A 27,459-nucleotide genomic window follows, 5' to 3' on the forward strand; every position below is an offset into this window, starting at 1 on the left:
TCCTTGGCTAACAATTTCTAACATCATTTTTATCGTTATTATTCCCATCTTTTTCTGCCTTAAGGTGCTCTTATAAACCAAAACAATTAGCCATTTGCTGTATTTTTATTCGCTGTTATTCATAAACTTGGAAGCATATACTATACACCTTGACACCAAGTAAAATATGTATTTTACCCTAGAGAACAGTGCATAGGAGTGATATTCCTACAATCTGTAGGCCCTCTTTTTTGTCCAATAAAATTCTTAGGACATCAGAATGTGTCTGGGTTCATTGTCGTTATGTTGAACAGGAACAAGCAGAACATGATCTGTTATACTTAAACATGTTTGCGAAGAGTTTAAAATTGCAAAATGGTTACAGTAAAGGTGATTGACAAATTGTGAATATGCTGATGTTGCATGATCTATTTATGGATGCATGTGCCTAGTAATTTTAGAATAGATAGGAAAGTGAGGGCTTGCCTGGTTTACTAGACAATATGGCAAAAAAAAAAAAAAGGGACAAGTCCTATTAGATCAGAATTCAAATGTAGAATTCAACACAATATTTTGAAATAAGAATATATAATTAAGCTTGCACTGGAATTCTGAAAGATTTCCCTAGTGCCAGTTTGTCTTCTAGCTTATTTTTTAAAATCTTCATTGCATATTGAAAGTTCTATTTCTCATGAGAAATTTGTACTGTGGATGTATACTGTCTCTTTGAACCTTGACAGACTTGCATTCTTGAAATCTGAAGTATTATGAATCTCCAAGAATTGGTCTATGAAAGTGCTAGTGCACATGGGCGTGTGGCTTATTGAAGGAGACGGTCTTCTTTTCACATAGCTTTACTTACCTAGGTCAATGACCAAAGTCTCTCAGAGTTTTACAGATTGAAGTATTAATATGTCAGAAATACTGCCAGTAATGGAGTAATGAGGTAATTTCAAATTGCTTTCAAGTGGTTGGTGGGGGCACAGTTAGACTCAGTAATCTATTTATACTACTCACATCATTTCTTCTTCTAAATATAAACACAAGAACATACATAGATATCAGTGTACATATTTCTTCATTTGCCCACCAGCTTCATAGTATAAACTCATAACAGAGAACCTAAGAATGTCCTAAAAAATAATAAACCTCATTTTAGCCACATGGCCGGTAGAGTAGCAATGCTTTAAAGTGAAATCAGAAAATACTCTTTGTGGGGATTAGTGCTAAATTATGCTTTATAATGTCTCCTTGGACTAAACAATGATTATTTCTAGTTCTTTACATTTCACACTCTGTTGCAGAGATGATAAAATATTCTTCCCAGATAGAGATTGTGTTCTATGTTGCCTTATCTCCCACCAGCAGAGGCCCGATTAAGTGGCTGATTAGTATGCAGGTCATGCTGTCACTAGTAAAATTTTATTATGACTCTGAAGTGAAATTTTGATGGCACAATTCATGACTATGAATATTTTGTGAATTCCAAGTGAAATGAGCAAAACAAAACAAAACAATAGGAGATGAGATTCACTGAGCTTGTATAATAAACAGATATCAATAAATGCCCGTAAAATTTACAGGTTGAATCTGGGGAACTGAAGAGTGATCCCATTAAGGCTCACAAATGGGTTTAAAAGCGCATAACTTTCATCCATCAGCATTATCCTCATTTGTTCTTGCTGCTGTGGTCATTAGTGAGAAGCATTTATCTTTGTCATTTCTTAACAGCCTCTGGACTTTGAGACCAAAAAATCCTATACGCTAAAGGTAGAGGCAGCCAATGTACATATTGACCCACGTTTCAGTGGCAGGGGGCCCTTTAAAGACACGGCGACAGTCAAAATCGTCGTTGAAGATGCTGATGAGCCTCCAGTCTTCTCTTCACCGACTTACCTCCTTGAAGTTCATGAAAATGCCGCTCTAAACTCCGTGATTGGGCAAGTGACCGCTCGAGACCCTGATATCACTTCCAGTCCTATAAGGTATTTTTCTTTTAAAAGGAATACTGGCTACTGGAAATGACAAGCAGATCAGTACAAAATGCACTGTGTGCACCTTCTCTGTGGCTGTCCTTGGGACAATGCTCACATGACCAAATAATGTTGGTTAGCACATACTCTGTGTGTGTGTGTGTGTGTGTGTGTGTGTGTGAGTGTGTGTGTGGTGTGTGTGTGTACATGTGCATGTGTGCCTACTAAGTGCTACATAGAGCCCAGAGCCAGGAGCATGAAAATGAATACAGCTATTCCAGCTCTCAGAGAGCTCTATGAAAATGCAAAGTTGCAAATGTTTGCAACACACTTGGGTGGATCTTGTTATTTTTATGTTTTTGTTTATGCTTTTTTTGTTTGTTTGTTTAGCTTTGGGCAAGCATGCTAGTTTCTCTTCTGTCTCTTTTGACAGTTATGGTGAATCATATATTAGAATTTAGAGGCATGAGACCACTGTGTCAATGCATTAAGAGGCTCCTATCTTATTTCTGCATTTGGTGTTTGGCTTTGAAATTATCTTTTTATCATTTCTTGGACGTTTCCGATCAGTCAGCATATCTGGCTTGGTGTCTCCTAGATAAAAATCATTCTCTGCCATTTCAAAAATACCTTTTGTTTATTCTTTTTCTGCTCAAAAATTTTCCCCAGGATGCAAAATAATTCTTTATTAAAGTGTTTCTGCCTTTTTTAGAAATGAAGCTCAGTTCGATTCTTTTTTCTGTTGTATCTTACACATCTTTTTTCTTTTTCCAGTCACCCAAATGACCGGACAGGTGCTCCAGCTAAATAGCTTTCTTCCTAAGCATACTGAAAATCTATAACTTCTATGCTGGTCTCCAAGGGTGAAGTGTTGGCTAATGATGTGTTTGAGTGTGGATTTCAAATATTGTCTTAGAAATATCTGTTGCAAAATAAAGGAGATAGAGAATGAGAAGTAGATGGAGGAATGCAATTTTAAAGAACTGTCCAGCTAATTTCTGAGTTAGATGTCAGCTCATACCAAACCCTTTCAATTTGCAAGTCACAGATAATGAGGGCAGACATGTTTCCAATCACTTCATTTGGGGAAACCCTGGTAAAGTGAATTCTCTGTAGGTTTACTTAGTCAGTTTTTTAAAAAACATGTATTAAATTCCTGCTACTCATAAGGGTGATGAAACTATGAGACTGAGATTAAAACTCTGCAGAACAGTCAAAACCCCAAATAATTTGAGCTCGTACAAAAATTATTTACCCAGAACGACACTTTCTGTTTTTAAACACAAATCATTTCTAAATTCAGAATAACAAATAAGACTGCAGCTTATAAGGATACAAAGGAGACTTCCTGCAGAAGTGTGTAACCTCTACGAAGATGAAAGTTCACCTAGGGATTTGATAAAGGGTCTGTTGGCCATTATCAGTTCTAAAGAAATTTCACAAACTATGGACATACACAAAGCCCCTTGTTTAGCTAAGAAAATTATGTCTATTAATGGGCCTTGTGTTGAATGCAAGGGGAGGAATATAAGAAAAAATTATGTTGGCATTCATTTCCTGAAAATATAGTGAAATTATGCAATGACTTTATGCTGGAATACTGACATTAATGGGGACTATGATATTTGTCGAGTGGATGAATCTGACCTGTTGTTATGTTTCTCAATTTCCTCTGAAAGGAGCTCAAAAAGGAGCAGCCGCCACTTTCTTTACATCCCCAAGCAGGAGACAGAATGTGAAGGGAGTAAATAAGATTGGTTTACTGAGAGACCAATCAGAGGACTCGTTTTAGCACTTGATTTGACAAGAGTTCTACTCTTGTCAGCTAGGAGCATGTAAGGGCTCAGGAGTCTGCCAAGCCAAGGGTCCAGAGGGAAAATAAGGGCTCAAATATCAGCACAATCATATAAGCTCCCAACATGGAATCCATATTACCAGTGGGAATGGACTGACTGTGCAGAGACATGATCTTCATCATCTAGAGATGACATTTCAGGAACTTTTCACACCATAATAAAAGTTGCATCTTATTGGCAGAGCTAGCTATAAATCCAGGTTCATAGCGGTCCACGTATGATTGCACAGTTTATAATCTATCTATTTTACTGATGTAGAAATGGAGATTTACTGATACTAATTCCAGTTCACAGAGAATCAAGTGATGATTCTCATTGTAGTTGCTAGTTATTATTATTGCTATTGATATTTTTATTACTGTTACTGGTAGGAAAGTTTGTGGAGAGGCAGCTTGAGGCTGTTTAGAAATAACTGTCCAGCTTAGAATCATTTCATTTTCAGGCAAGCTAAAGGGGATTTGAGATTGTGTTACCAGAAAGAGATGGACAGGTAAAGTACTATTTGATGACACAGGAATATCTGTGCTTCTGACAGATGTCAGGCAAGTGTTAGTTCCTTAGCATCTATGGTTCTAACCAAAGAAGGGATGAATACTGTTTCAAAGCATTTACAGCAGCCTTTGATGTGTCATTCAGAAAGTGGGCCCCACACAGTTCTGATCAAACGTGGCTGGGCGCCGTGGGATGAGAACTTAAGAATCACAAACCTTATTTTTCAATATCTGCTCTGCATTTCTACAGTCCCCTCTCCCCACTTCCACCCCAGTTGGATCATGGAGAGCAAGTTCCCTCTCTTCATACACAATTGGTTAATTTGAGAAGAAAATTAAATTTCCTGACTATCCAGAGCAATGCATAGTTCCTTATGAGTCTAGCAGAGAGATTTAGAGCCATTTAACCTTTTTAGATAGAACCAGAGGACATGGATATTTAGGGAATTACTGAGTAATGCGTAGCTACGCATTATTTTCTCTTTAGGACTGCTGTGTTTTATACACTGACAAGAATGTATCCATCTTTCAGGATAATGTTTAATTTGATATCCAGCAAAAAGGCATTTATCCCAGCATTTGCCACACTAAAACACACAGTCATTTGTTGGTTGGTCAGCTTCTCATGAGGTTCAGTTTCTTTTTGGAGCATATTATCAACTAGAAATATCATGTATTTTTGAACTCTTATACCTAATAGTATATCTCTATCTGTATGTATATGTCTATATATTCCTTTCTGGGAGAAAATAACAGTGACATAGAGAAAAATCTGTCATCTTACCCTTTCACTTGCAGAAACATTAATTAGTTCTTTGCTACTTTTTGCAATATGATGTATTTCAGTAATGTAGAAATAAGGTGTGCAAATTATTTAAAAAATGACATGGATTGAACTTAGGGAGAGTAAGGTTGAAATATCACTGCTACTTCCCAGTCAGAGAACTAGTCTCTGGAATTCTCTGAGATTCAGTTTTCTCCTCCATATGGGATAGTAGATCACCTTTCTCACAGTGTTAATAAGATGATTAAGTGACATTATTAAATAAAATATGTGGTAGCTAGTAGTGTTACCAGTTAATAAATGGTAAGCCACCATCAGTTTCCCAACTTAAAATTAAATTAAAAACCTAAAACTTATTTTGGCAGAGATTCCTCCAGGTGGCTGACTGTGTGTAGAATTATGTGTTTTTTCCTTGACAGTTATATGCTTAATAATCTAATCAGTTTCATTCGGTCTAATTTTCTCCCACTACTGCTATGGATATTGTTACTAGTGAGTGCCTAGCATATATCAGGAACTGAGCTACATATACTCATTTTATTCTCTAACACATCTAGTGTATATATATATATATGTATATATGTATATATATATATGTATATGTATATATGGAGTCATTCTGTTGCAGAATTTTGCTCTTTAGTTCAGCTAAAGCTGGGTTCTTGGCACACAAAACCAGGAAAATTTAGGCACACAGACACATTGAAGGATTAATAGGGCAGGATTTTACTGGGCAAAAAGAGAAAAAAAGAAAGGAAAAAACAGCAAAGCAAGATGGAGGCCTGCTAAAAGGCTCCTCACCTCGCAGATCGAATCCCAGGCCATCACGCAGGAACTGGAGGCCAGGCTCCTCCTCCTGCCCGTGGCTCCACTCCATTCCCCCAGTGTGAGCACGGGCATGCTCCGACAAAGCTCTGGGCCGGTTCCCTCATCTGCACAAAAGCATCTGATATAAACACTTGTGGGGCAGGTCGGAGATTCTCCAGGGACCTTTTATCTGCTTAGGCATTTGGCTGTCTTAGTTATACCCATTTAACAGTTTGTGAAACCTGAGGATAAAATAACTAACTTGCCCAGTATCACAGAAATAGAAGTGGAACTGGAGTGTGCACCTGGGTTTTATGATGGTGCCATGCCTATCCGCTGCCCTTTCGTTTCCCTCTGATCTCTGTAACTCCAACTGTGCCTATACACTTTAGGATGACTGAATAGGACCAATTATAATGGACACAATTGACTATTCATTCTCTAAATGACCTCGTTGACTATCAGGAAAGAAGAAAAATAAACCAAATCTGTGGAATTAACCAGAGTATAAGGGCTGTGATCTTTGCTCATCTGCCAAGCCACCTGATATGGGTTGCTGCTATTGGCTGTGAATCAGATTGTGATGGGCAAGGTAAAGGGGAAAACAATTTTGTTTTTATTTGAGTGAGACAATGCTAAGCTCCTATTATATATCATCTAACTTAATTCTTACAAATGACTCCAAGAAATACTCAGTATTATTTCCATTTTATAAAGAAGGGAACTTAAAAAAGGATAAGCTTCCTGTACTTGGGGATACAGCATGTAGATGCAGGACCTGAGGTTAAATCCAAGTTTCTGCTTATCATTGGCCGCTATACCTATGCGTGCTATTGTAGATTGTGAAATCTTGAAAGTTGAATACGATGATGACAGTTGATGTTTTCTGAACCCATACTTCATAACAGACACTTGGAAATGTTGTTATATGCAGCAAATTATTTATATTTAAAGTAAGCGTTCCTAGCCCAAGGATTAAAAATAAGTCAGTTCTTTCATGTAAATCTGCTATGGCCCATTTTTTTTCCCTCTCATAAAGTCATTTTGATTGTGTATTGGGTGTCACCATGGCTTTGATATGGTTCGTCATTGTTTCTAAGGAAATCACTTCCTATTGTTTCCCAAGCATTAACCTTGAATAAAGCTTCATGAGCTGATTAAGTTAGAAGTGGAAATAACAGCCATTCAGCAGGCAGAGTAGGAGGTCAGCACACATCATGGTCACCACGGTGCTCTGCTGTCCTAATTCCTCTCTTGAAATTAAATACCCACTCAACACAGGAGCATTGTTTTTTTTTTTTTCCCCCCACTGGTATTCTGGCATTTTTATAATTTACCTGAGTTACCAGGGTGGCTGCTCATCAGCAGTTCTCCTGAAAGCACTCTTTATATTCATGATATCCAAGGATGCTGAAGTGAAAATATTTCATACTGTAGAAAACGTGGAATTAATTTAGATACTAGATGGTGTATTTGATTGATTACCTCCTCAATCTTGCAATAACTCTCATTTTTGATAAGGAGCATGTGTGTGTGTGTGTGTGTGTGTGTGTGTGTGTGATACCCATTATCTTGTAAGATATATAAGTGAAAAATACAATATTATTAACCATAGATACAACATTGTACAAAACATCTTTAGAACTTATTTATTTTGGATAACTGAAAGTTTATGCCTATTCATTGGTAACTCCCCATTTTCCCCTTCCCTAGTCCCTGGCAACCACAATCCTTGACTCTGATTCTTTGAATTGGACTATTTTAGATACCTCATAAGAGTGGAATCATATAGTATTTGTCCTTTTGTGACTGGCTTATTTCTCTTAGCAGAATGTTCTCAACATTTATTCGTGTTGTTGCATATTGCAGGATCTCCTTCTTTTTATTTTAAAGGATGAATTGTATCTCATTGTCTCTCTATACCACATTTTCTTTATCTATTCGTCAATGAACATTTAGGTTGTGTTCCGTATCGTAAATGGAATGAACATAGGAAAGCCCTCTTCCAGCATCATGAAAGCACTCTTATATTTATGATATCCAAGGAACTAAAGTGAAAATATCGATACTGTAGAAAACTTGGAATTAATTTAGATACTAGATGGTGTATTGATTGTTTCCTTTAAAAAAGCTAGTAACTTTTAAATATCTTGATTTTAATTATTTGAGATAAATACTCAGAAGTGAGATTTCTGAATGCTATAGTGATTCTGTTTTTAATTTTTTGAGGAACCTCCATACTCTTTTCCATAACAGCTCCAACATTTTGCATTCCCTCTAACAGTGTACAAGGGCCTAGTGCAATAACTTAGTATTTTAAGAATAATTAACACTTGTTTCATTTAATTCTTGCACTCTCCTGACCAGATAAAAATACGATCATCTCCCAATTTGAAAACAGCAAATCATCCAACACTGTTTCAAAAAATTCACGGTACCTGCTAATTCAACTAATAGTTAACTCATTAAGTCACATATTCAGAAATATATTCACTCATTCAAATTAATTCATTTATTCATTCATATATATTTTAACTGATATTTTGTTCGATTGTTATCAGCTGAACCTACATTTTTCAAGAAATTTCTATAAAGACACAACATCTGTCTTTGTGAGCCTATAATAAAGAGATTGGAAGCAAGGACTTCATGACTAAAACACCAAAAGCATTGGCAACAAAAGCCAAAATAGACAAATGGGACCTAATTAAACTCCAGAGCTTCTGTACAGCAAAAGAAACAATCATTAGAGTGAACTGGCAACCAACAGAATGGGAAAAAATTTTTGCAATCTACCCATCTGACAAAGGGCTAATATCCAGAGTCTACAAAGAGCTAAAACAGATTTACAAGAAGAAAATAATAATAAAAAAAAAACCATCCAAAAGTGGGTGAAGGATATGAACAGACACTTTGCAAAAGAAGACATATATGAGACCAACAAACATGAAAAAATGCTCATCATCACTGATTATTAGAGAAATGCAAATCCAAACTACATTGAGATACCACCTTACACCAGTTAGAATGGCAATCATTAAAAAATCTAGAGACAACAGACGCTAGAGAGGAGGTGGAGAAATAGGAACACTTTTACACTGTTCGTGGGAGTGTAAACTAGTTCAACAATTGTGGAAGACAGTGTGGTGCTTCCTCAAGGACCTAGAAATAGAAATTCCGTTTGACCCAGTAATCCCACTACTGCATATATATCCAAAGGTTTATAAATCATTCTGTTATAAAGACACATTCACACTTATGTTCATAGCGGCACTATTTACAATAGCAAAGACCTGGAACCAACCCAAATGCCCATCAATGATAGACTGGACCAGGAAAATGTGGCATATATACACCATAGAATACTATGCAGCCATGAGAAATGATGAGTTTGTGTCCTTGTAGGGATATGGATGAATCTGGAAACCATAATTCTCCACAAACTGACACGAGAACAGAAAATCAAACACTGCATGTTCTCACTCATAGGCAGGTGTTGAACAATGAGAACACATGGACACAGGGAGGGGAGCATCACACACTGGGTCTGTTGGTGGGGGCCAAGGGAGGGACAGCGGGGTGGTGGGGAGGTTGGGGAGGGATAACATGGGGAGAGATGCACAGATACAGGTGATGGGGGGATGGAGGCACCAAAGCACATTGCCATGTGTGTACCTATGCAACAATACTGCATGATCTACACATGTACCTCAGAACCTAAAGTACAATTTAAAAAATTTAGAGTAAAAAAAAAATTTTTTAAAAAAGAGTTTGGTTGAATATACCCAGAAAACCAAAGCCCTTCACAGTTACCTAACTAGTTTGTTACCTGAAAATGGTAAACAAAATCAAATTGTGAGCTTTAATGTCACGTAGAGGAAGACATTTCCTAATGAATTTTGAATAGAAGCAACCATAGATATCCAAGGATGCCAATAATGTTAAAGTGAAAACATCTCAGACAGAAGAGCACTTTGTAGTAATTTGAAGGGTAGATTTTACTTCTTATTGTTTCACATTTTCATTCTCCCTTCATTTTCTGTCTCTCTCTCTCTCTATCCTCTCTGATTATAAAGAAATTATTTGGGTTAAAAAAAGGTCTCCTTTTTCTCCTTAGAGGACTAATAAATAATATGCGATGCAGGGACCTTAGAATTCTGGAACTAGCAGAAGTCAGATAATATTATTTATTAAAGCAGTTAGAGCAACCAGTGGAGCAATTAGAGGCAAAAAGCTGAAAACTTGTAGATGGATTTTTTGATACTCAAAGTGCATGCGAGAAAATGTTAAAATGGTTTCTCTAGGCATAATAACAAAAGCTAGAATGAAATTAAGCACTGAGAAAGAAACAGTTGGAGTTCAGTGAAATATAATAACTGATTCATAACTAAGGGGTTTATTTCATTATGTGTAGCTCTAAATAGCATCTTCACTTGCAGTTGGCTCACAATTGTATCTTCCTATAAATTTTCCATACAGAGGCTGCAAACCAATGTTTAGCAAAACATTTCTTATAATATAAAAGTGCATTTATGCCGTTTAAATTAGAAAAATAGATACACAGTCTTTCTCCAAGGACAGCGAATCCCTAATGGAGCTCTAATAATCACTACTTGAACTAAAGATAGGGTGACCAGGTCAGTTTGAATTCCAGCGACTTTGCTACAGGACCTCACAGGTGAGTTGCAGAGGCGCATTGCACTCCCTAAGGGGAGAATGTGAGCAGTATCCTAGACTTTGGAACCTTGTGTTTTGTTCTGCACAGCATCTAAACTGTGCTGAGAACCTTGCTGATGTGAGGCAGGGCATATAGGCTGTCCTCTAAATTCTGATAAACTGAGCAATGCAGTTACCATGACGCTTTCTGCCAGTAGACTGTGTTGTCTATGACTATATAAACTTCACCTTTTTTCTTTTTTTTCTTTTTTTTTTTTTTCTAAATTTTACTTTAATTTCTGGGATACATGTGCAGAATGTGCAGGTTTGTTACATAGTTGTACATCTGCCTTAGTGGTTTGCTACACCTGTCAACCCCTCATCTAGGTTTTAAGCCCCACATGCATTAGATGTTTGTCCTAATGCTCTCCCTCCCCTTCCCCCTGACCCTTCAGCAGGCACAGATGTGTGATGTTCCCCTCCCTGTATCCATGCATTCTCATTGTTCAACTCTCATTTATGAGTCAGGACATGGGGGAACTTCACCTTTTTTTCTTTCCGAAGAGCTTACTAAAGGGACAAAAACTCATGATGTTAGTGAATGCTTTCACTACATTACACTTTGGCCAGGGGTCAGCCTGTTGGCAAAATGTGGCCGGCTACTTTATTTTATTTTATTTTAATAAAGTCTTATTGGAACACAGCCACCATCATCCCTTTATGCCCTACAACTGCAGGGTTGAATTGTTACGATGGAAACACTATGGATAGCAAAACCTAGAATACTTACTTTCCATAAACTGTGTCACCTCCTACACAAGACTGATGGAGGTTTGGATTTCCATCAGTAATTTGAATAGTCAACTGCCATATCATCCAGAATTTTACTCTATCTCAAAGCTCCCTAATATAAATTTCTCAAAATAATTTTTAAAATTTTAGCAGTCAAGTAACTTCTTTCTATTAAGATCCAGCTACCTGTGATGGGAATTGCCATTCCCATCATTGCCTTAGATCCCTTGGAGCTTAGTACTCATGGGGCCATGACAGCATGCACCCATGTTGAGTCTGCCAGAAAAATCTGGCTTCCTTAGCATAGCTTTTGAGAAAATTTTCATAGTCATAATGCAGCATGCAATGGGTACTCTGACAAATACTGTGAAACTTCCCTGCCTAGAGTAAGGAATTCATTTCCTTCATGGTTTTGTTATGAATCTCTATTTTTCTACCTGTCCTTTTCCCTCTTCTGATCTCAGTGATGGCTATAATACAGGGGTTTGGAATTGAGGCCAATGACTGCCTTAGCCAAATCCTAGTCTCTACACTTGAATCTCTAGGCACATTCTATGATTTCAGTAGCATTTCTCTACCTAAATGTGCGAGGAGGCAAGAACAGGAATCTGACTTTGAAAAGATCTGTAGTGTGCTCATCAAACTCGAATATACATTCTTCTGTGTGACAGTAGGTTTTCAGCAAAGGATATGAAAAATGTTTTGTCTATCTTTATTCATACATATTTAGCATTTTAGTAGTGTGCTTTCTGCATATATTTCATTCACACTTTGTAGCGTTAACTCTCTGAGTTACACATATTCTTATTTCCATTAAACAAATGTGTTACAGGTTTGAAAGTAGACAGAGTCTGAAATGAAAACTGTTAGGGATTACCATCTACGAAAGGGAAGGAGCAGGAGCATGATGGACAGACAGTGAAATCAAACTTTAACTCAGTTCAAGCCAACCTTGGCCCAGACTAGTAGGTTTCTTTGGACTGAGTAGGTTTCTTTGCCCATCAGAGGAGTCCTATGTCATGTCAGAATGGTAGGGCCTTTATACCTCTGTGTGGGTGGCTTCAGATAATCTCTGGAGAGCAGAGATTGAAATTTCGGAAATTGAGATGGACCATAAGTAGTGAGTACCTGGAGACTGTCTCCTGACAGTACCCCTCACATCTCTGGAACCCTCACTTGAAAGACAATCTGCACAGCACTTCTTCATGCCTATAATGGATAATACACTGAAATTCTGTAGTAATAAAGTAATTTTACTGACCTCACACCACTAGCTATCTAGCTCCCAAATCCACAGTGGTTACCGTATTGTATAGCACACTTCTCAACCTACAATGCCTTCCTTTAGGTAACTATATATTTGATACACATTTTGAGATGCAAACATTATAGTGGCAAGTTAAGTTGCCTGAAATATTATCAGTGTGGTGTACTAGACCTGGCTATTAATTATAAATAATAATCAAATTGCATAAATTAGTACAGTATTTTAAAACTAGTGATCTAAGGTGAAAAAAAATCTAAGGTGAGACAGAAAAAAAAGGAAGTGATGATCTAGGGCTTAAAAATCAGTTGTTTTTTTTCTGATTGGTGAAGCTGCTGTATTCTCTAGGGAACAAAACGTAATAACGCTTATAGTCTGAGAGAAACAAAGATGCTTGTGTAGGCTGAGCCATGATATGTAACATTATTATACTCATAAGGCAAAATAAATCCTCTATTTTGCATCATGACAAAAGGAGATTGACATCCTTATCTGATGTTCAAATATTTATGGGAGTTATTTTAACCAAACCTTTATTTTTCCTTATGTTTCTACATTCTGGTTTGACATGATGTATTATACAACTTTGCTTTTGATAAAGGACAATCAGATTTGACTTAATGTTCCAGGGGAAAACGTAATATCGCATATTTTAAGAAGAGAGCAGGGGAGAAATGGAGAACTTCAATTTTCATTCATCTATCAAATGTTTATTAGCTCTACCCTATGAGATGAAGTCTGCTTGCTGGGGAATGGGACAGGTCTAGCAGAAATGCCTTTGAAACAGCCATTAGGAGACAAATCAAGTTTGGGATGACCTACTGAGGTACACGGCCTCATAGCAAATGAGAATGCAATTTATGAAAGTTCTTAAAAAGAGTAAAAATAATGCAAGATATATTTAATGGTACAAAGAACGAGAAAAGACCTAAATACTCTTCCAAAGCCAAGGGTCTAAAAGCGGGCAGAACAAATGTGGAAGGGGAGCAGTGCATAGACTATGGTGAAGAGAATTGTCTGTTTAATGGGAAAGAGGACACATTTCTGGCTAACCTTTACTGAACATCAAACACATGATCTTGGGGCTTGAAGTTGTTTAGTTGTATAAGACCAGGTTAGACCATGTGGGTAGACATTGTGTTTAAGAATGAGCTTTTTTGGTAACTCCCCAGAAAGAATTACATCTGGCAGAGCACTGGAATGGTGTGTTTATCCTGTTATTATAGTGTGTAAATAAGCAAGCACATCATTTGAATATAAATGAATTTCTAGTTTTAAGAGTTGAGAGACCACCAGCCTAGGCAACATGGTGAAACCCCCTATCTACAAAATATGCAAAGAAATATCCAGTCACGGTGTCACATAACTGTAATCTCAGACACCCAGGATGCTAGACAACAGGATCATTTCATCCTGGTAGGTAAAGGTTGCAGTGAGCTGAGATTGTACTACTGTATTCCAGCATAGATGACAGAGGGAGACCTTGTCTTAGAAAAAAATTAAAAAAGAGTTAATAGATCCCATATTGCTCAACAGGTCATTCCCAGTCTTATTAAAACTCTTTAGTATTTGCTAAATGAACCATAGTATCCAATTAAAATTTCAAAGTATATATACATTTATGACATTTTACAAAGCTTATTTTGACATAATTATGCACTACTTTTAAAATTAATTTTGGTATGCATGCCTTCCTTAAACATATTTTTTCTATATTGTAAATGATTTCCACCAAAATGGAACACACTTATATAATCAAATATCATCGTTTGATATATAATCATTGATATATAATCAAATATCATCATCTTCATAACTTTCCAACATTTAATAAGATTTTATTATGTGACAGATACTATGGTCAGGATATTATACATACTAACTTTATGACAGGAGAAATGCATGTTATCCCTGTTTCACAACGATAGGCATTGAGAAACAAGAAAGTCTATATGTGCTACTCCACTAGATTAGAGGAAGGACTAAGTGAAAAATTATCATACAGGGCTTAGCAGAAAGGTAAAAACTTAGGAAGGAGTTAATAAATGCATTAAATACGTTATGAAATATTGGTACTAAATCTGGTCCTATGGTCTGGATTGTTACATTGTATGATGCTTTTTCTGTACTTCGTCATCTCTATTCTGTTATCTAGTAGTGTTTATGAACCGTGACTCTATTTCCTATGGAGAGAAGTGCGGCAGGCATGATCAACAGCTCCAGAATGATCATTTCAGAGAGGGGAAAGATTCTCTTCACTTTTAGATTACCCCTGGCATTGCTGGGTTTATGTGGACCTGTGGCCATTCATAGAAACTGGTTGAGCTTCCTGTGTCCTGGGGGTAAAGAATGAGCATTTAGGTCATCATGGGGGATTTGGTGTAAAAGAGTTTATCCTAACAACTCCAAACCTCCCGTCATAGAGAATCACACAGCAGAGATAAATCTCACACAGCCACTGGAAGTTCCAGATTCTATGTATTTCTAAAATATTTGGTCATTTTTTGCTAATATTTATGTGAATATTTCTTATCCATTTGTTGTACTTGCATAATTACATAGAAATGGGTAAAAGAAAACAAGAGAGAACATTTTGTTTTTAATTTGAAAAGCAGTATAGATTAATTGAACATGTTACAAACATACAATAGGAGTCTTTCTTCAAGAATTCTTCACTTCCTTTGCTTCCTATGTCCAAATAGTCACTATGCCTGCCTGGTTTATTTTACTTCCTAAGCTCAAACACCATCATCTCTAACTTGAGTAGTGATAAGAACCTCATTTGCTTATCTCTTAACCTTTGATCTCCACACAGCTACCAAAATGATTTCTACCTGTTTTGACCTGTGCTATCCAGTACTGTGGCCACTAGTCAAATATATCTCAGTGAAGTTACAGAAAATTAATTTAAATTAAATAAAGCAAAAGTTTCAATTTATCAGTTACACTAGCTAGATAGCAAGGGAAAGTAGCCACATGTAGTTAATGATTACCATATTTGATAGCACAGAGCATATTTTTACTACCATATAAAGCTCTATGCAATTCATCTGGGTTTAGACCATATCACTCCTCTGTTTATATCATATCAGTCCTCTTATATTATGCACACATACACATGTGTGTATAATACAAGGACATATATGTATGTATATATAAGTATCTGTATATATATCTTATTTCAAGCAGCAAATAGTAATTCATTAGCATAGTTTCCGAGGTTTTTCCTCCTCTGCTCCTCTGATACCCTTCCTCCATTGATTCCTGAACTTCAACCACACCATTTTTTGTTAAAGTCCTATACACACCAAACATCACCATAACTCAGACTTTTCATATTTGCATTCTTATTTGGGGAGTATTTTTGTAATGTTTTATGCATCTCAGACTTTTCTTGTTTGCTTCATGGCTATGCCATTGTTAGCTCTAAAAAGACTGACTTACTCTTAGTCTTTAACCTCAGATAGAGGAATTAACCCGAAGGCAGGGCTGTGTCTGTTTTGACACCTAACACAATGTATGGCACATGAGAAATATTAAATACAGATGAATGAACGAACAAAGGAAAGGATGGCAGGGAAAGGAAGTATGGGAAGATGGGATGATCCTCTCTCAGTCTTTAGCTCCCGTCACATTTGATCTGGACCTTGAATTTTGTAGTTTTTCTAAACAAACCCAAACTCTCAAGTTTTTTACATGCATTCCTCTCTGCTGATGCTGCTGTCCCTATATAGTCATCTAGAAAAATTCCACTCCTCTCTGTATCTCAAAACAGATGCTGTCTCCTCCTGGTGCTATCTCTGACAAAACCCCTCTAACACACACACACATACACACACACACACACACACAAACACACACACACACACACAAACAAACTTCTTCCCAGGCACATTTAGAAACCCTTTTTCAAAGTCACAAGTGATATGCCTGAGAAGAGAGGCATTTTTTTTCAAAAAACATGATAGTTTCATGACAGTTGGCACTAAGAGACAGTCACTGAAACCTTGTTGACATTAAATAAAAAATGAAATTTGCATTGTACTCCTTTCACAGTGTGTAAAACTGCATTCCATTTTCATATTTTTTGTTACCACATAATCACATTTAGAATTCTCCATAATGCACCATTATTTTTCTGGCTCCAGGGGGAGAAAGTTCAAATTTCTCCAAAAGTATTATGTGAACATTGAAGAATTGATCATGAGTCAAACTTCATGTACGATTTACTCTGGTGCAGTTTTGTTGTTGTTGTTGTTGTTTCAGTGTTACATAAAATTACACATGAGATTATGGTTTTACTATGTTATTTTCTGAAAGTGTTTGTGAAACAAACTATAAAACAACACAAACACACTGAAGAAAGGGGACCCGAAAGGAATTGACATAGATTTGAAATTTGATTCTTCTATATTCACCCTAAATAATGTAAAAGATACCCAGGAATGATGGTGTTGAGTGAATTTGCTTCAACCTTTTGGTGCAAATAGCAAGTAGAAATATCACAAAATTATGGCTGTCTATATAGAGCCCACACACCAGAATCTTTCAAATATGTTTGTTGTTGTTTAAAAATAGTCTGGATCTTTGGCAGTGTCATTGATCAGTAATAATAAACCCTCACTGTTATTCCACGTTTTAAAGTATAAGGAAATCTTGAATGTATTCTCTGGTTTGGGGCATACCTTAACCTTTTAAGGTCGGCAATCCCGTTGTTCTCAGTGTTAGATGAGGTAATCGAAGTGCAGGTATATAAACTGGCATAGCACAGAAGTTAGGAATAGAAGAGTTAGTCCTTGGAAAAATAATCAGTTGAGTTGTTTCACAAAAATTGCAGTAGAAAGAATGCAGTTCAGAATAGCTTTTTAATTGTTATTCATTTATCTGTTATGGTAATCGGTATGGATGCCTCTGTACATTCCGAACTTAACTGCACTTTGTTCATGTTGCACTGGAGTCACAGAGAGTAAAAATGAGTTTCCTTAATTTTCAAAACTTCTTTCTGAAAATCCTAAAAGTGTTCTGCATGTATGTTTTCACAGACTTATGTTACTTATTGCAAAATACCAAAAATAATAGAGTGGGAGTTGGAGGCTCTGTGTGGATATGTAACTTTGGGTATGGGTTGAGGGAAAGGAGGTAGGAGATGCTTTGAATAAATATATGTTAGCAACAAAAAAAATCTAACGTAAGTCTGCACACACACACACACACACACACACACACACACACACACACAGTTGGAATTTTTATACCAAATATCAGTATGAAATGTATGCAGCTGGACTATTTTAATTGAGGGAACATATTATTCTGGTAAAAGTATCTATTTAGTATCAATAGTGGCAGCAATGCAGAAGTATGTTATTTCCCCAATGCAATAATATTCAGCTGGCTATTTTGATCTATTGTCAACCACTACACCAGCGTATTTTCTTAAATTTACTTCTGATCTCTCCAAGCTACTCTGAATTGAATGAAATGGTGACATCAGCTTGTGTCTGTGGTTAGGGCGCTGTATGTGAAGTTACTATCTTTCCACAAGGTGCTAAGCCATTAGGAATTTTCTTGCATTTGTATCCTTAATTCTACAAAGTAAAATGATGAATTCCTTAGCATTTACTTCCAAGAAAAGCTACTGTAGATAAGAGGAATGGTGGTACTAAAAGCCAATCAGGGTATTTGTTGGATTAAAAATGAGAAAGTTTAAATAGGACTCCTGTGAATATTGGTTATCAAGGACGATGCAGTTTCTGAACTATATCTATTGAACTAGAAAGGGATTGTCATTTCTGAAACTTCCATCATTAGAATTGATATTAACATGACCCAAGGAGCCCATTTTCTCACATGCCATTTCCCACTGTGTTAATGAGAAGTTTCTTCAGTTTCTTCTTACTGTGGCAGGAAGATGACTCTCCAATGTGCATCCTATTCCTCTCAAAACTATATCTTCTGTCTAAAGCATTTCAAAAAAAATTCTGCAAATGAGCAGCAAATCCAGCACCTGCACAATTCACAAGAAATTAGAACAGAAACTCCAATCCTAAAGATAAGAATTCTAGATATTTTTTAAACATAAAGTTAAGGACATTGTGCTTTTCAATATGAAAAGTAGGATCCAAATTAATTATTTCTTTTTTGTTTCTTTTTCTCTCCCATCTATTCCATTTTTTATTTCCCTTTTCTCTTTCATCTATTCCTTTTCCTCGTATTTTTAGTACTATATTTCACACATGATAATATTCCGTGCTTAATAAATGTTTGCACATTTTTTCAGTGAGCATTTTTTTTAGTAACTTCAGTGCAAAATTCCAATCTATGTGATGCCATATGAATCAAACATTCTTTCCTTGTGCCTAAAGAGCAAAGGCCAGGCAAATGTTTATAGAAAAATGGGAAAGAAAATTCTTAAGAAAGGGACAATCAGCAAAATCTAAGGCCAGGTATAAAAGGCTCCTGTAGGTAAGATGTGAGCAAGGAAACCCAATATAGCTTCTCATCTCTTTGCTTGAAGCCTATGCATTATGGGGATATCTATAGTAGCAGATATTTTGAAAATAGTAAACCCCGATATAGACAAACACCACGAAGAGTTTGGAAATACTTTTTGAGTGTCATATAAGAAGTTCCATCTTTCCCAAAGCTAATAAAGCATGTGACTAGTAGCTCTTGTTTGTTTCTTTTTATTTTTGGTTGTTCATCTCCCCAGTCAATTTGGGCTTTAAGAGAACTCTTACAGATTAAGTAATTGGCTCATCATTTATATTTATTTATTTTTGTTTCTAATGTGAATCATTTATGAACTCATTTAATGCAGAACAATCCTTGTGAAGTAGACATTTTCTGCCATATATAGATGAATATCTGAGATTAAGAGATGGCAAAAACCGTAATTACTTTTGCACCAACCTGAGGTTTCAATGTTATTCCTCCAGGTGAGATTCCTCTGAAGACTCTCTGGCTTCTCAGGTTTTTATTTTGTTTTATGTGATGCTACTCAGAAGGATGCTGAGAATCACAGGAAAACAAAGTGGCTTGAGCAGCTGCTTCTGAGAGATCTACCCCAAATCATGATGCCTGAGAAATTATATGATACAGATACCTTCGATTCTTAAATTTAAGTCATTACTTCAAACTTGTTATTTTTAACTCACTCTTCTTTTTTCTTTGAAAGTATTTTCTGTGAATTGGCTTTAAGAAACAGCCTGTATCAGAGTTTTGTAATGAAGTATTGTCCTTTATTGATGCTGCAGTTTTATCACATAATGGAATGAGTAGGGAGAAAGGGAAGGAATTAAAATGGTGGAGTGTATGGTGGCAGCTGTGAGGACCAGAAGAAAGCAGACTGAATCTTTGCAGCTAGAGATGGGGTTGGCATAGCTGTGGTATGGGGGTGAGGAGGAGGGCGATTGGGCCAGCATTTGCTGAGAACATTCCAAAAATGACATCCTTTCTGATTTTGTGATTAACCTTATGACTAAGATGAAAAGCTTATAGGCTACTCAATATGAATACAAAATTCAACCTTATTAACCGTTGAATCTTCAATGGTCAGTTCAAGTACAGAGATTTTGATTAGAAAAAAAAAATTAATGGACAAAAATACTTGTCCCAGAAATACAGAGATTGGTTTCTATTTATTCTCCTTTCTCAACTTCATCTTTCATCACTTAAACTGAATTCCTCTTTTCCTGCTTCCACTAACATGGAAATCCAGATGAACTTCTTTAAGGACAGAGAAGTAAAGAGTGAAAAGAAAACTACCTTGGACCTTAGAAAAGGGCAGGGAATCATCAGTAGAAATCTTATTTTCTTTTCCTTATAAATAATGCGGACACTGAAGTTTTTAGAATACATGTTTATTGAACTTATTTTATTTTATTTTTTGGAGCCAGGCCCTCAGTAAGTATTTTATAAGCATTACTTCAGTTAAAGCTCATAAATCACATTATAATACCCATTTTACAGGTCAGGGCACAGTAATAACCTGACTAAATCACATATGCGCTAGTGATGAAACTAAGGTGAGAAGTCAGGCTGCCAGGCTGAGAACCCATGTTCTTTGTGAGGAGATTATGAGTATGTGAGTGGCCTATGGGCTAGGACTCTCCTGGCAATCTAAGAAGAAACACCTAGAAATCCATGGCATGTCTTCAAGCAGCAGAGCAGAGTTTGTGAGACAGTGGAGGTGTATTAAGTGTTTATCTATAGGCTTATAAAGAACATGGGAGATAGAAGCTTTTATTCTCTGGCTTTCAGGAAAAATCCAAATTCTTATCATCTTATTCAATAAATCATCTTTACTTAGATATTGCATTTTAATATTTATGTGTCTAAGATATGTTCAAATCAGTGTATTCAAAAATGAGAAAAATAATTACTTGTTATACTCTGTTTTATAGTCCATCTGAACCGGTATGCAAAATGCAAAATACAAAATAGGTTGGATGGCTTATAAACCATATAGAAATTAATTTCTTCTGTTGGTGGGAATATGAATTAGTTCAACCACTGTGGAAGACAGTGTGGTTATTCCTCAGTGACCTACGGACAGAAATATCATTTGATCCTGCAATTCCTTTACTGTGTATATACCAAAAGGAATATAAATCATTCTGTTGTAAAGACCTAGGGAGATATAGGTTAATTGCAGCACTATTCACAATAAAAACACTTGGAATCAACTTAAATGCCCATCAATAATACACTGGATAAAGAAAATGTGGCACATATATACCATAGGATACATTGCAGCCATTAAAAAAGAATGAGATCATGTCCTTTTTAGAGACATGGATGAAGCTGCAGGCCATTACCCGTAGCAAACTAATGCAGCACCAGAAATCCAAATACCACATGTTCTCTTATAAGAGGGCACTAAATGATGAGACACATGGACATATAAAGGGGAACACTGGGGCCTACCAGAGGGAAGAGGGTGGGAGGAGGGAGAAGATCAGGAAAAAGTAACTAATGAATACTAGGCTTAAGACCTCAGTGATGAAATAATCTATACAACAAACCCTCATGGCACACATTTACCTATGTAACAAACCTGCACATCCTGCACATGTACCTCTTGAGCTTAAAGTGAAAAAAAAAAAAAAGAAAAGAAAAGAAATGAATTACTCGAAATTCTGAAGGTTGAGAAGTCCAAGATCAGCATGCCAAGGTAATCGGGTCCTGGTAAGGGCTCTCTTCTGGGTTGCACACAATCGGCTTCTCATTGTGGCCTCACAATGGAGTAAGGGGACTTGTTAGCTTTCTGGGATCTTTCATAAGGGAACTAATTTCATTTGTGAGGGCTTCACATCCTAATTACCTCCCCAAAGCCCCACCTTCTAATGCTATCACCTTGGGAGTGAGGATTTCAACATGTGTATTTTGGGAAGCACACACACATTCAAATCAAAGAATACTGTGTCCTGGTTTGGGGTTCAGAAAATTGAGTACATGACATTCAAGGATGTTATCATGATACAAATGATATGAGGGTCCTTCACAGTGTGGTATGCACAGCGGTCAGCACACACGTGTTTGTGAAGTGTGCCACACCTATCATCTCATGTGATCCTCACAGCAATCTTGTGCCAGGGATTATTACTGTCCCCATTTTATGCATGAATAGGGTTAGCCCTTTATGTGGTTGGTTTATGCAGGGACTTCACAATGACTCAGATGGGAGTATTCATTCTGGTTCCGCTGTTTAACAGTTGTGTTACCTAAAATGTCCTAGTCTCTAAGAGTTTTATTTTTCTGTTATTCATTATATAAGAAACCAAGAAAAGAAGGGTGGGAGAATGAAAAGGAATCTAGCACTGTGCTTGGTACAAATTTGGTGTTTCATACATGCTTGTTGACCAAAATGTTGAGTCAGAATTTTTGTGCTGTTTAGTCATTCTTGAGAGCTGTTATCATAAAGTCTACTAGGCAATAAAATGTGTGAAATTTCTATAGAAGCAGCAGGAGTTTTCCAAAATAGTTGAGGTAGACTTTAAAGTGAATTTTAAACTAAGTCATTTCTTTCCCATCAAGTTTCTTCTATTGTGTAATTTTGTAATATTATGACATTCCTACCTCTGATCTCACTAAAGGGCTGTATTTATAGACTATTTTATAAATTCCCATGACTCACCCCATAAAGTCTGTCATGATCTGAAACTTCAAAAACTGAGAAAAATATTCCTGCCTTTGTTAAAGTTATGGGAGTTAAATAACATGCATTTTTTAGAAGTTTTCTGCCATTTATAAATTGCTAAGCAAGGGGCATTCTTCACTACCTTCTAAATAGGGAAGTTTATTAACACATCATTTAATGAGAGATGAAGACGATGATGATGATGATGAGCCTATTTTTAGTACATACTAAGTGCCAGACATTGATTTTAGCTTTGTTTTCAGTCTTCACAACTGTTCGTGGGATATAAATAATTCCTATTTCACCAGTAAATAAATTCAGGCTCAGTGAATTTACTAATTATCCTAGAAACAGCAATACATAAGTAATAGAGATATAATTTAATCCAAATTTGAGTTCTGCATCATACATATTTGAATAAGGTATTAAACAAACAAAAACATTTTCTTTTAATGCCAAATTCCAAATACTCCGTTGTTGCTCCCAATGCTTCTTTGGGGCTAGGAATTCTAGGCAATTACTGGACAGCAACCAAATAGCCATGGAATTTATTTCTGATTTGGGATTCATGAGTATCAGTGATTAGACTGATTCTTGTTTACTGTGGCCTCTGGGAAATTGGTTGACGCATGGATGTGTGAAATATCAGCAGTGAGTTAATAAAATTACTAGAACCAGAAATGCCTACAAAGTTTATTTATGAATATGATGCAGAGAGTGATAATTAATCCTCTGGACACTTTTTTAGCTCTTTTAAGAGTCAGAATGTACATGATATCTGAAGCAAAACACATGTCTGTTTGGTTATTTTACAGTTAAACTTGGAATATCATTGGTCGAATCAACCATCCTTATTCCCCAGGAAAATAGCTTTTGGTCTTCTTTTCATAATGCAACACATTTAAACACTTCACAATAAACATATCCTCATGTTCAGGATTTTGTTGAGAGCATTGTTAATTCATCTATCTCTCAGTTTTTAAATTTTCTCTGAATTTCTTCAATTATCCTGGGGAGTGAGGATGAGAATGATTTGTAAATGCCTGGTGTATCGGTACAAGTCAGTGTCTTAGTTTAAATTTGTAGTTAAGTCATTACTAAATGGCTAGTTATTATTTCATTTTACAATCATGTTTTAAAATGATTTCTCAGTAAACAATTGCTAATAAAATTAAGTCCTTTTATATATTACTCCAAATCCTTTAACGATGCTTGTCTTTGGTGGGCAGGATTTAACAAGGAGGTCTTTTTATAATGAACTTTGAGCATAGTGTAAATGATATGCATACCTTCTCTAATGAAAAGGAAATAGCTAAAAAGAGAAGAAAAAATCTATACATCTATCTATATATATATATATCTAGCTAGCTAACTAGTAACTAACTGTATAGTTATTTATCTAGCTATCTTCTATGGTAGGTATAGATACAGATTGGTAGATGCATATTCATATGCATGCATATATGATGTTTTCAGTGAACTCTACTGAAATATTAACAATAAAAAATTATAGTTGGAGGACTATGGAGAATTTATTAATTTTTAAATTTTCTTATAATGGCATAGTCTTCTTCTTTGGTCATATAATAAACTATCTATAAAGAACATAGATAAAACTATGCTCAGTATTAACTAACTTGGACCATGTTCTAGATTTGAGCTTAATGAGTAACAGTGAGTAGAGAGTTTTCATGCGCACTTCCTAAGCCATCACCTCGATCTTGAAGGCCTTCTTCAGTCTTTCTTCCTGAAATGCAATGGCATACATCCTTCTTTGGGCCTCCATCATAGCCCGTTTTCGTGCATCACTGCTTACTTATGGGCTAATCTTTCTAAGTCCACCTTGTAGTCTCTAAAACTTAAAGATTATTGGGTCCAGCATTCCATATCCACGAAACTAATCTTGGTGTTAAAAAAAAGTATTAATAAATGTGATGAGAAAATAATTTCTGTTTTTTTTTTTCTTGATACTACCTGGATACTTAGTGGCCCTGAGAAGCAGTTTGATCTAGACACCATACATCCACGTAATTTTCTTGTCTGAAAGAGTTTTCTTGATAAAAGAACTACTAATGTGTTCCCTTGAAATTCTTAGTTTAGTAAACTGTAGTGTTGTAAATATGTTAAAATATCGATTCTAACTTTTAGAAAATATTAACTGTAGAATAAACAACTATTACAAACAACCACAGAATCAACAACTCTCTGTTTTCTATGGACTGAGACTAATAGAAAACCTAAATACACACTTTACTTAAAATGAAAAGGAAACAAAACAAATGGCCACCATCACCAACAAAATGAAATCCCATAAACGCAGTACAGTCAAATCAAAGTTTAGCAAAATGCATATTTTATTTGAATGGACATACATAACATGCTGCCTAGTGCCATCCTGCTTTGGGCTTGAATTCATTGTTTCATATGATATTTTGTGGCAAGTGCTAATTATCATAAGCTGTCCAATAAATGTGATGGATTGTCCAATTAACTCTTCATCAGCATCCATTTTTGAAGATGCTACCTATTGAAACTGATGGCAGTTTATGACCTTCATGTTGCATATGCAGCTAATTGCTCCTTGGACAATAATTATTAAGTTTCTTGTGCCTGATTTAGTCATTTTGTTTTATAAATTATGATGCTACTGAGTCTCCCAATTCATTTGACTTCACAACTATGGCTCTCCAAGGATTACTAAAGGTCTGCTGTGGAATGTATGGATCATATAAACATTAAAGTAGATTACAGATGTGTGTCTTTTGTAGGTTTTCCATCGACCGGCACACTGACCTGGAGAGGCAGTTCAACATTAATGCAGACGATGGAAAGATAACGCTGGCAACACCACTTGACAGAGAATTAAGTGTATGGCACAACATAACAATCATTGCTACTGAAATTAGTAAGTGCCTGGGTTTGTTCATTTCTTCCTTGTGTGACTGAGTTCAACTTATGCATATTCATTATGTGGTAAGCAGCCCCTGTTTCTGATGGATACCTTGGCATTGAAACTTATTTTATCGTTCCCAAGGAGCCTTTGAATGTATCATCTCAACACAAAATAACTTACACTGAAGTAAATTACTGAAATGTTTCAGGATATGTGAGAAGGAAACATTCTTATACCCATTATTCAGTCATTAAAAACAATGTTTTGCACTTTAAAGTAAGAGGAAAAGATTTGGCATAAAACAGCAGGTTAAAAAATAATTCAAGTTTTGTACACTGTAATTTAAATAACTGGACACACATGTATATAGATAGTATAGTACATACACTATAGAAATAATTACATATTTAAATATAAACATGCACACATACATATGGAAACTATGGAAGATAACTTTATTAATACTCCTTAATTTAGGAGAGATTATAGATAAGTTTGTTTTGTTTTTTAGAGTTTAATGTATTGTACACAGTAATCACGGAATGTTTAAAATTATTTCAGTATAAATTCAAAAAATTTTTTTCATAAATTTTGTGAAAACATTTAAGCTATTTTATTTTAGGGGAGGAGAGTCTTGGGTTGTTAAAATAACATGCTAATCTTTCTGTTAACTTTTAATGACATAGCTTCTTTGCACTTAATAAAACTATTATGGAGTCTCTAAACAATAGTTGTATGGTGAAATTTGGTGCCACATTGTCTTTGAGAACTTACATCTACCTCACTAACTTTTATTATATAAAAATATGAAAAAGGGATGTGTAATGTTCACTTTTTTTTCTAGCAAAATACATATTGTTTATTACCTGAATGAATATCTTCTTTCTGTAAAGGACTGAATGAGTCCTTCGAAGTTGTAAACAAATTCAAAGGAGACAATAAATTCCAAGGAAGCTAAGGTAAAGGGAATTTGAATAAGAAAATAAAAACCAATGTTAAGAAAGATTCACGGTCACACATACTCTATGGAGGAATGTAAATGATAATTGTAGGAAATGTGCCCTAAAAGTCACTCTACTGTCTAGCGCTCATGTGAAAACAGAGGAAATATCTCGGTGAAAAAAGATTAATTTGTATTTAAAAAAAAGAGTAATACAGATATTCAGGAGAGAAACATTTTTTTCTGGCTTGATGATGTGAGGAAAACGTCCTCCACCAAGTCTTATAAAAAGAACACTTGTGTGAAAGCATGAAGATTCAAGAGTGAAGAATGTTTATTTCTTATAGCAGCCTTGAGTGCAGGCAGAGAACGTGCAGTCCATTGGGTAGTTTCAACACTATCGAACTTTGGCTTTGGATAGAGACAGTTTTGGAAACTTTGTGTTTTTCCTGCCTTAGGAGTACTAATTTCTTCTCTAGTGTCTTACCCTGACAGTAGTTTTCCCTTGTAACCTAAAGAGAAGAAGCAAACAAAGCATGCCATTTGGTGATTATCGTTTATTAGAAGTGTTAATCTCATTTAGAAAGATGTAGAAATATATATATTTTTAAATAATTTATCATGTTGAAGCCTGATTATCACTTTAAGCCTCTCAGAAAAACTGTATCTATTTAGATGATTTAAGGCTTTATAAAAAGCTCAAAAAACCAGTCTTCTTTAATGTATATAGTCAATAATTACTTTTAAAATAATTTTCTCGTATATTGAACACAATGCAGTAGAGGTAAACTTAATTCATGTTACCTTTGAAGCAGGATCTCTCTCTATTGCTCCGGCTGGAGTGCAGTGGTATTATCATAGCTCACTCCACGCTCTATCTCCT

The 27,459-nt window shown here is 35.8% G+C and overlaps 1 protein-coding gene across 5 annotated transcripts in view; it reads left to right on the plus strand.

Annotated features, from left to right (window-relative positions):
- CDH8 (cadherin 8) overlaps positions 1 to 27,459 on the plus strand; it is a 391,036-nt gene that overhangs the window by 235,303 nt on the left and 128,274 nt on the right. For all 5 annotated transcript variants that reach the window (XM_074402120.1, XM_074402130.1, XM_003936250.3 and 2 more), the window contains 2 exons: positions 1,711 to 1,964; positions 25,512 to 25,648. In XM_074402120.1, coding sequence (XP_074258221.1) covers positions 1,711 to 1,964; positions 25,512 to 25,648 — 391 coding nt within the window. The remainder of the gene's footprint in view (positions 1 to 1,710; positions 1,965 to 25,511; positions 25,649 to 27,459) is intronic.

The sequence above is a fragment of the Saimiri boliviensis genome, chromosome 1, assembly GCF_048565385.1.
Source record: "Saimiri boliviensis isolate mSaiBol1 chromosome 1, mSaiBol1.pri, whole genome shotgun sequence".
Lineage (NCBI taxonomy): Eukaryota > Metazoa > Chordata > Mammalia > Primates > Cebidae > Saimiri > Saimiri boliviensis.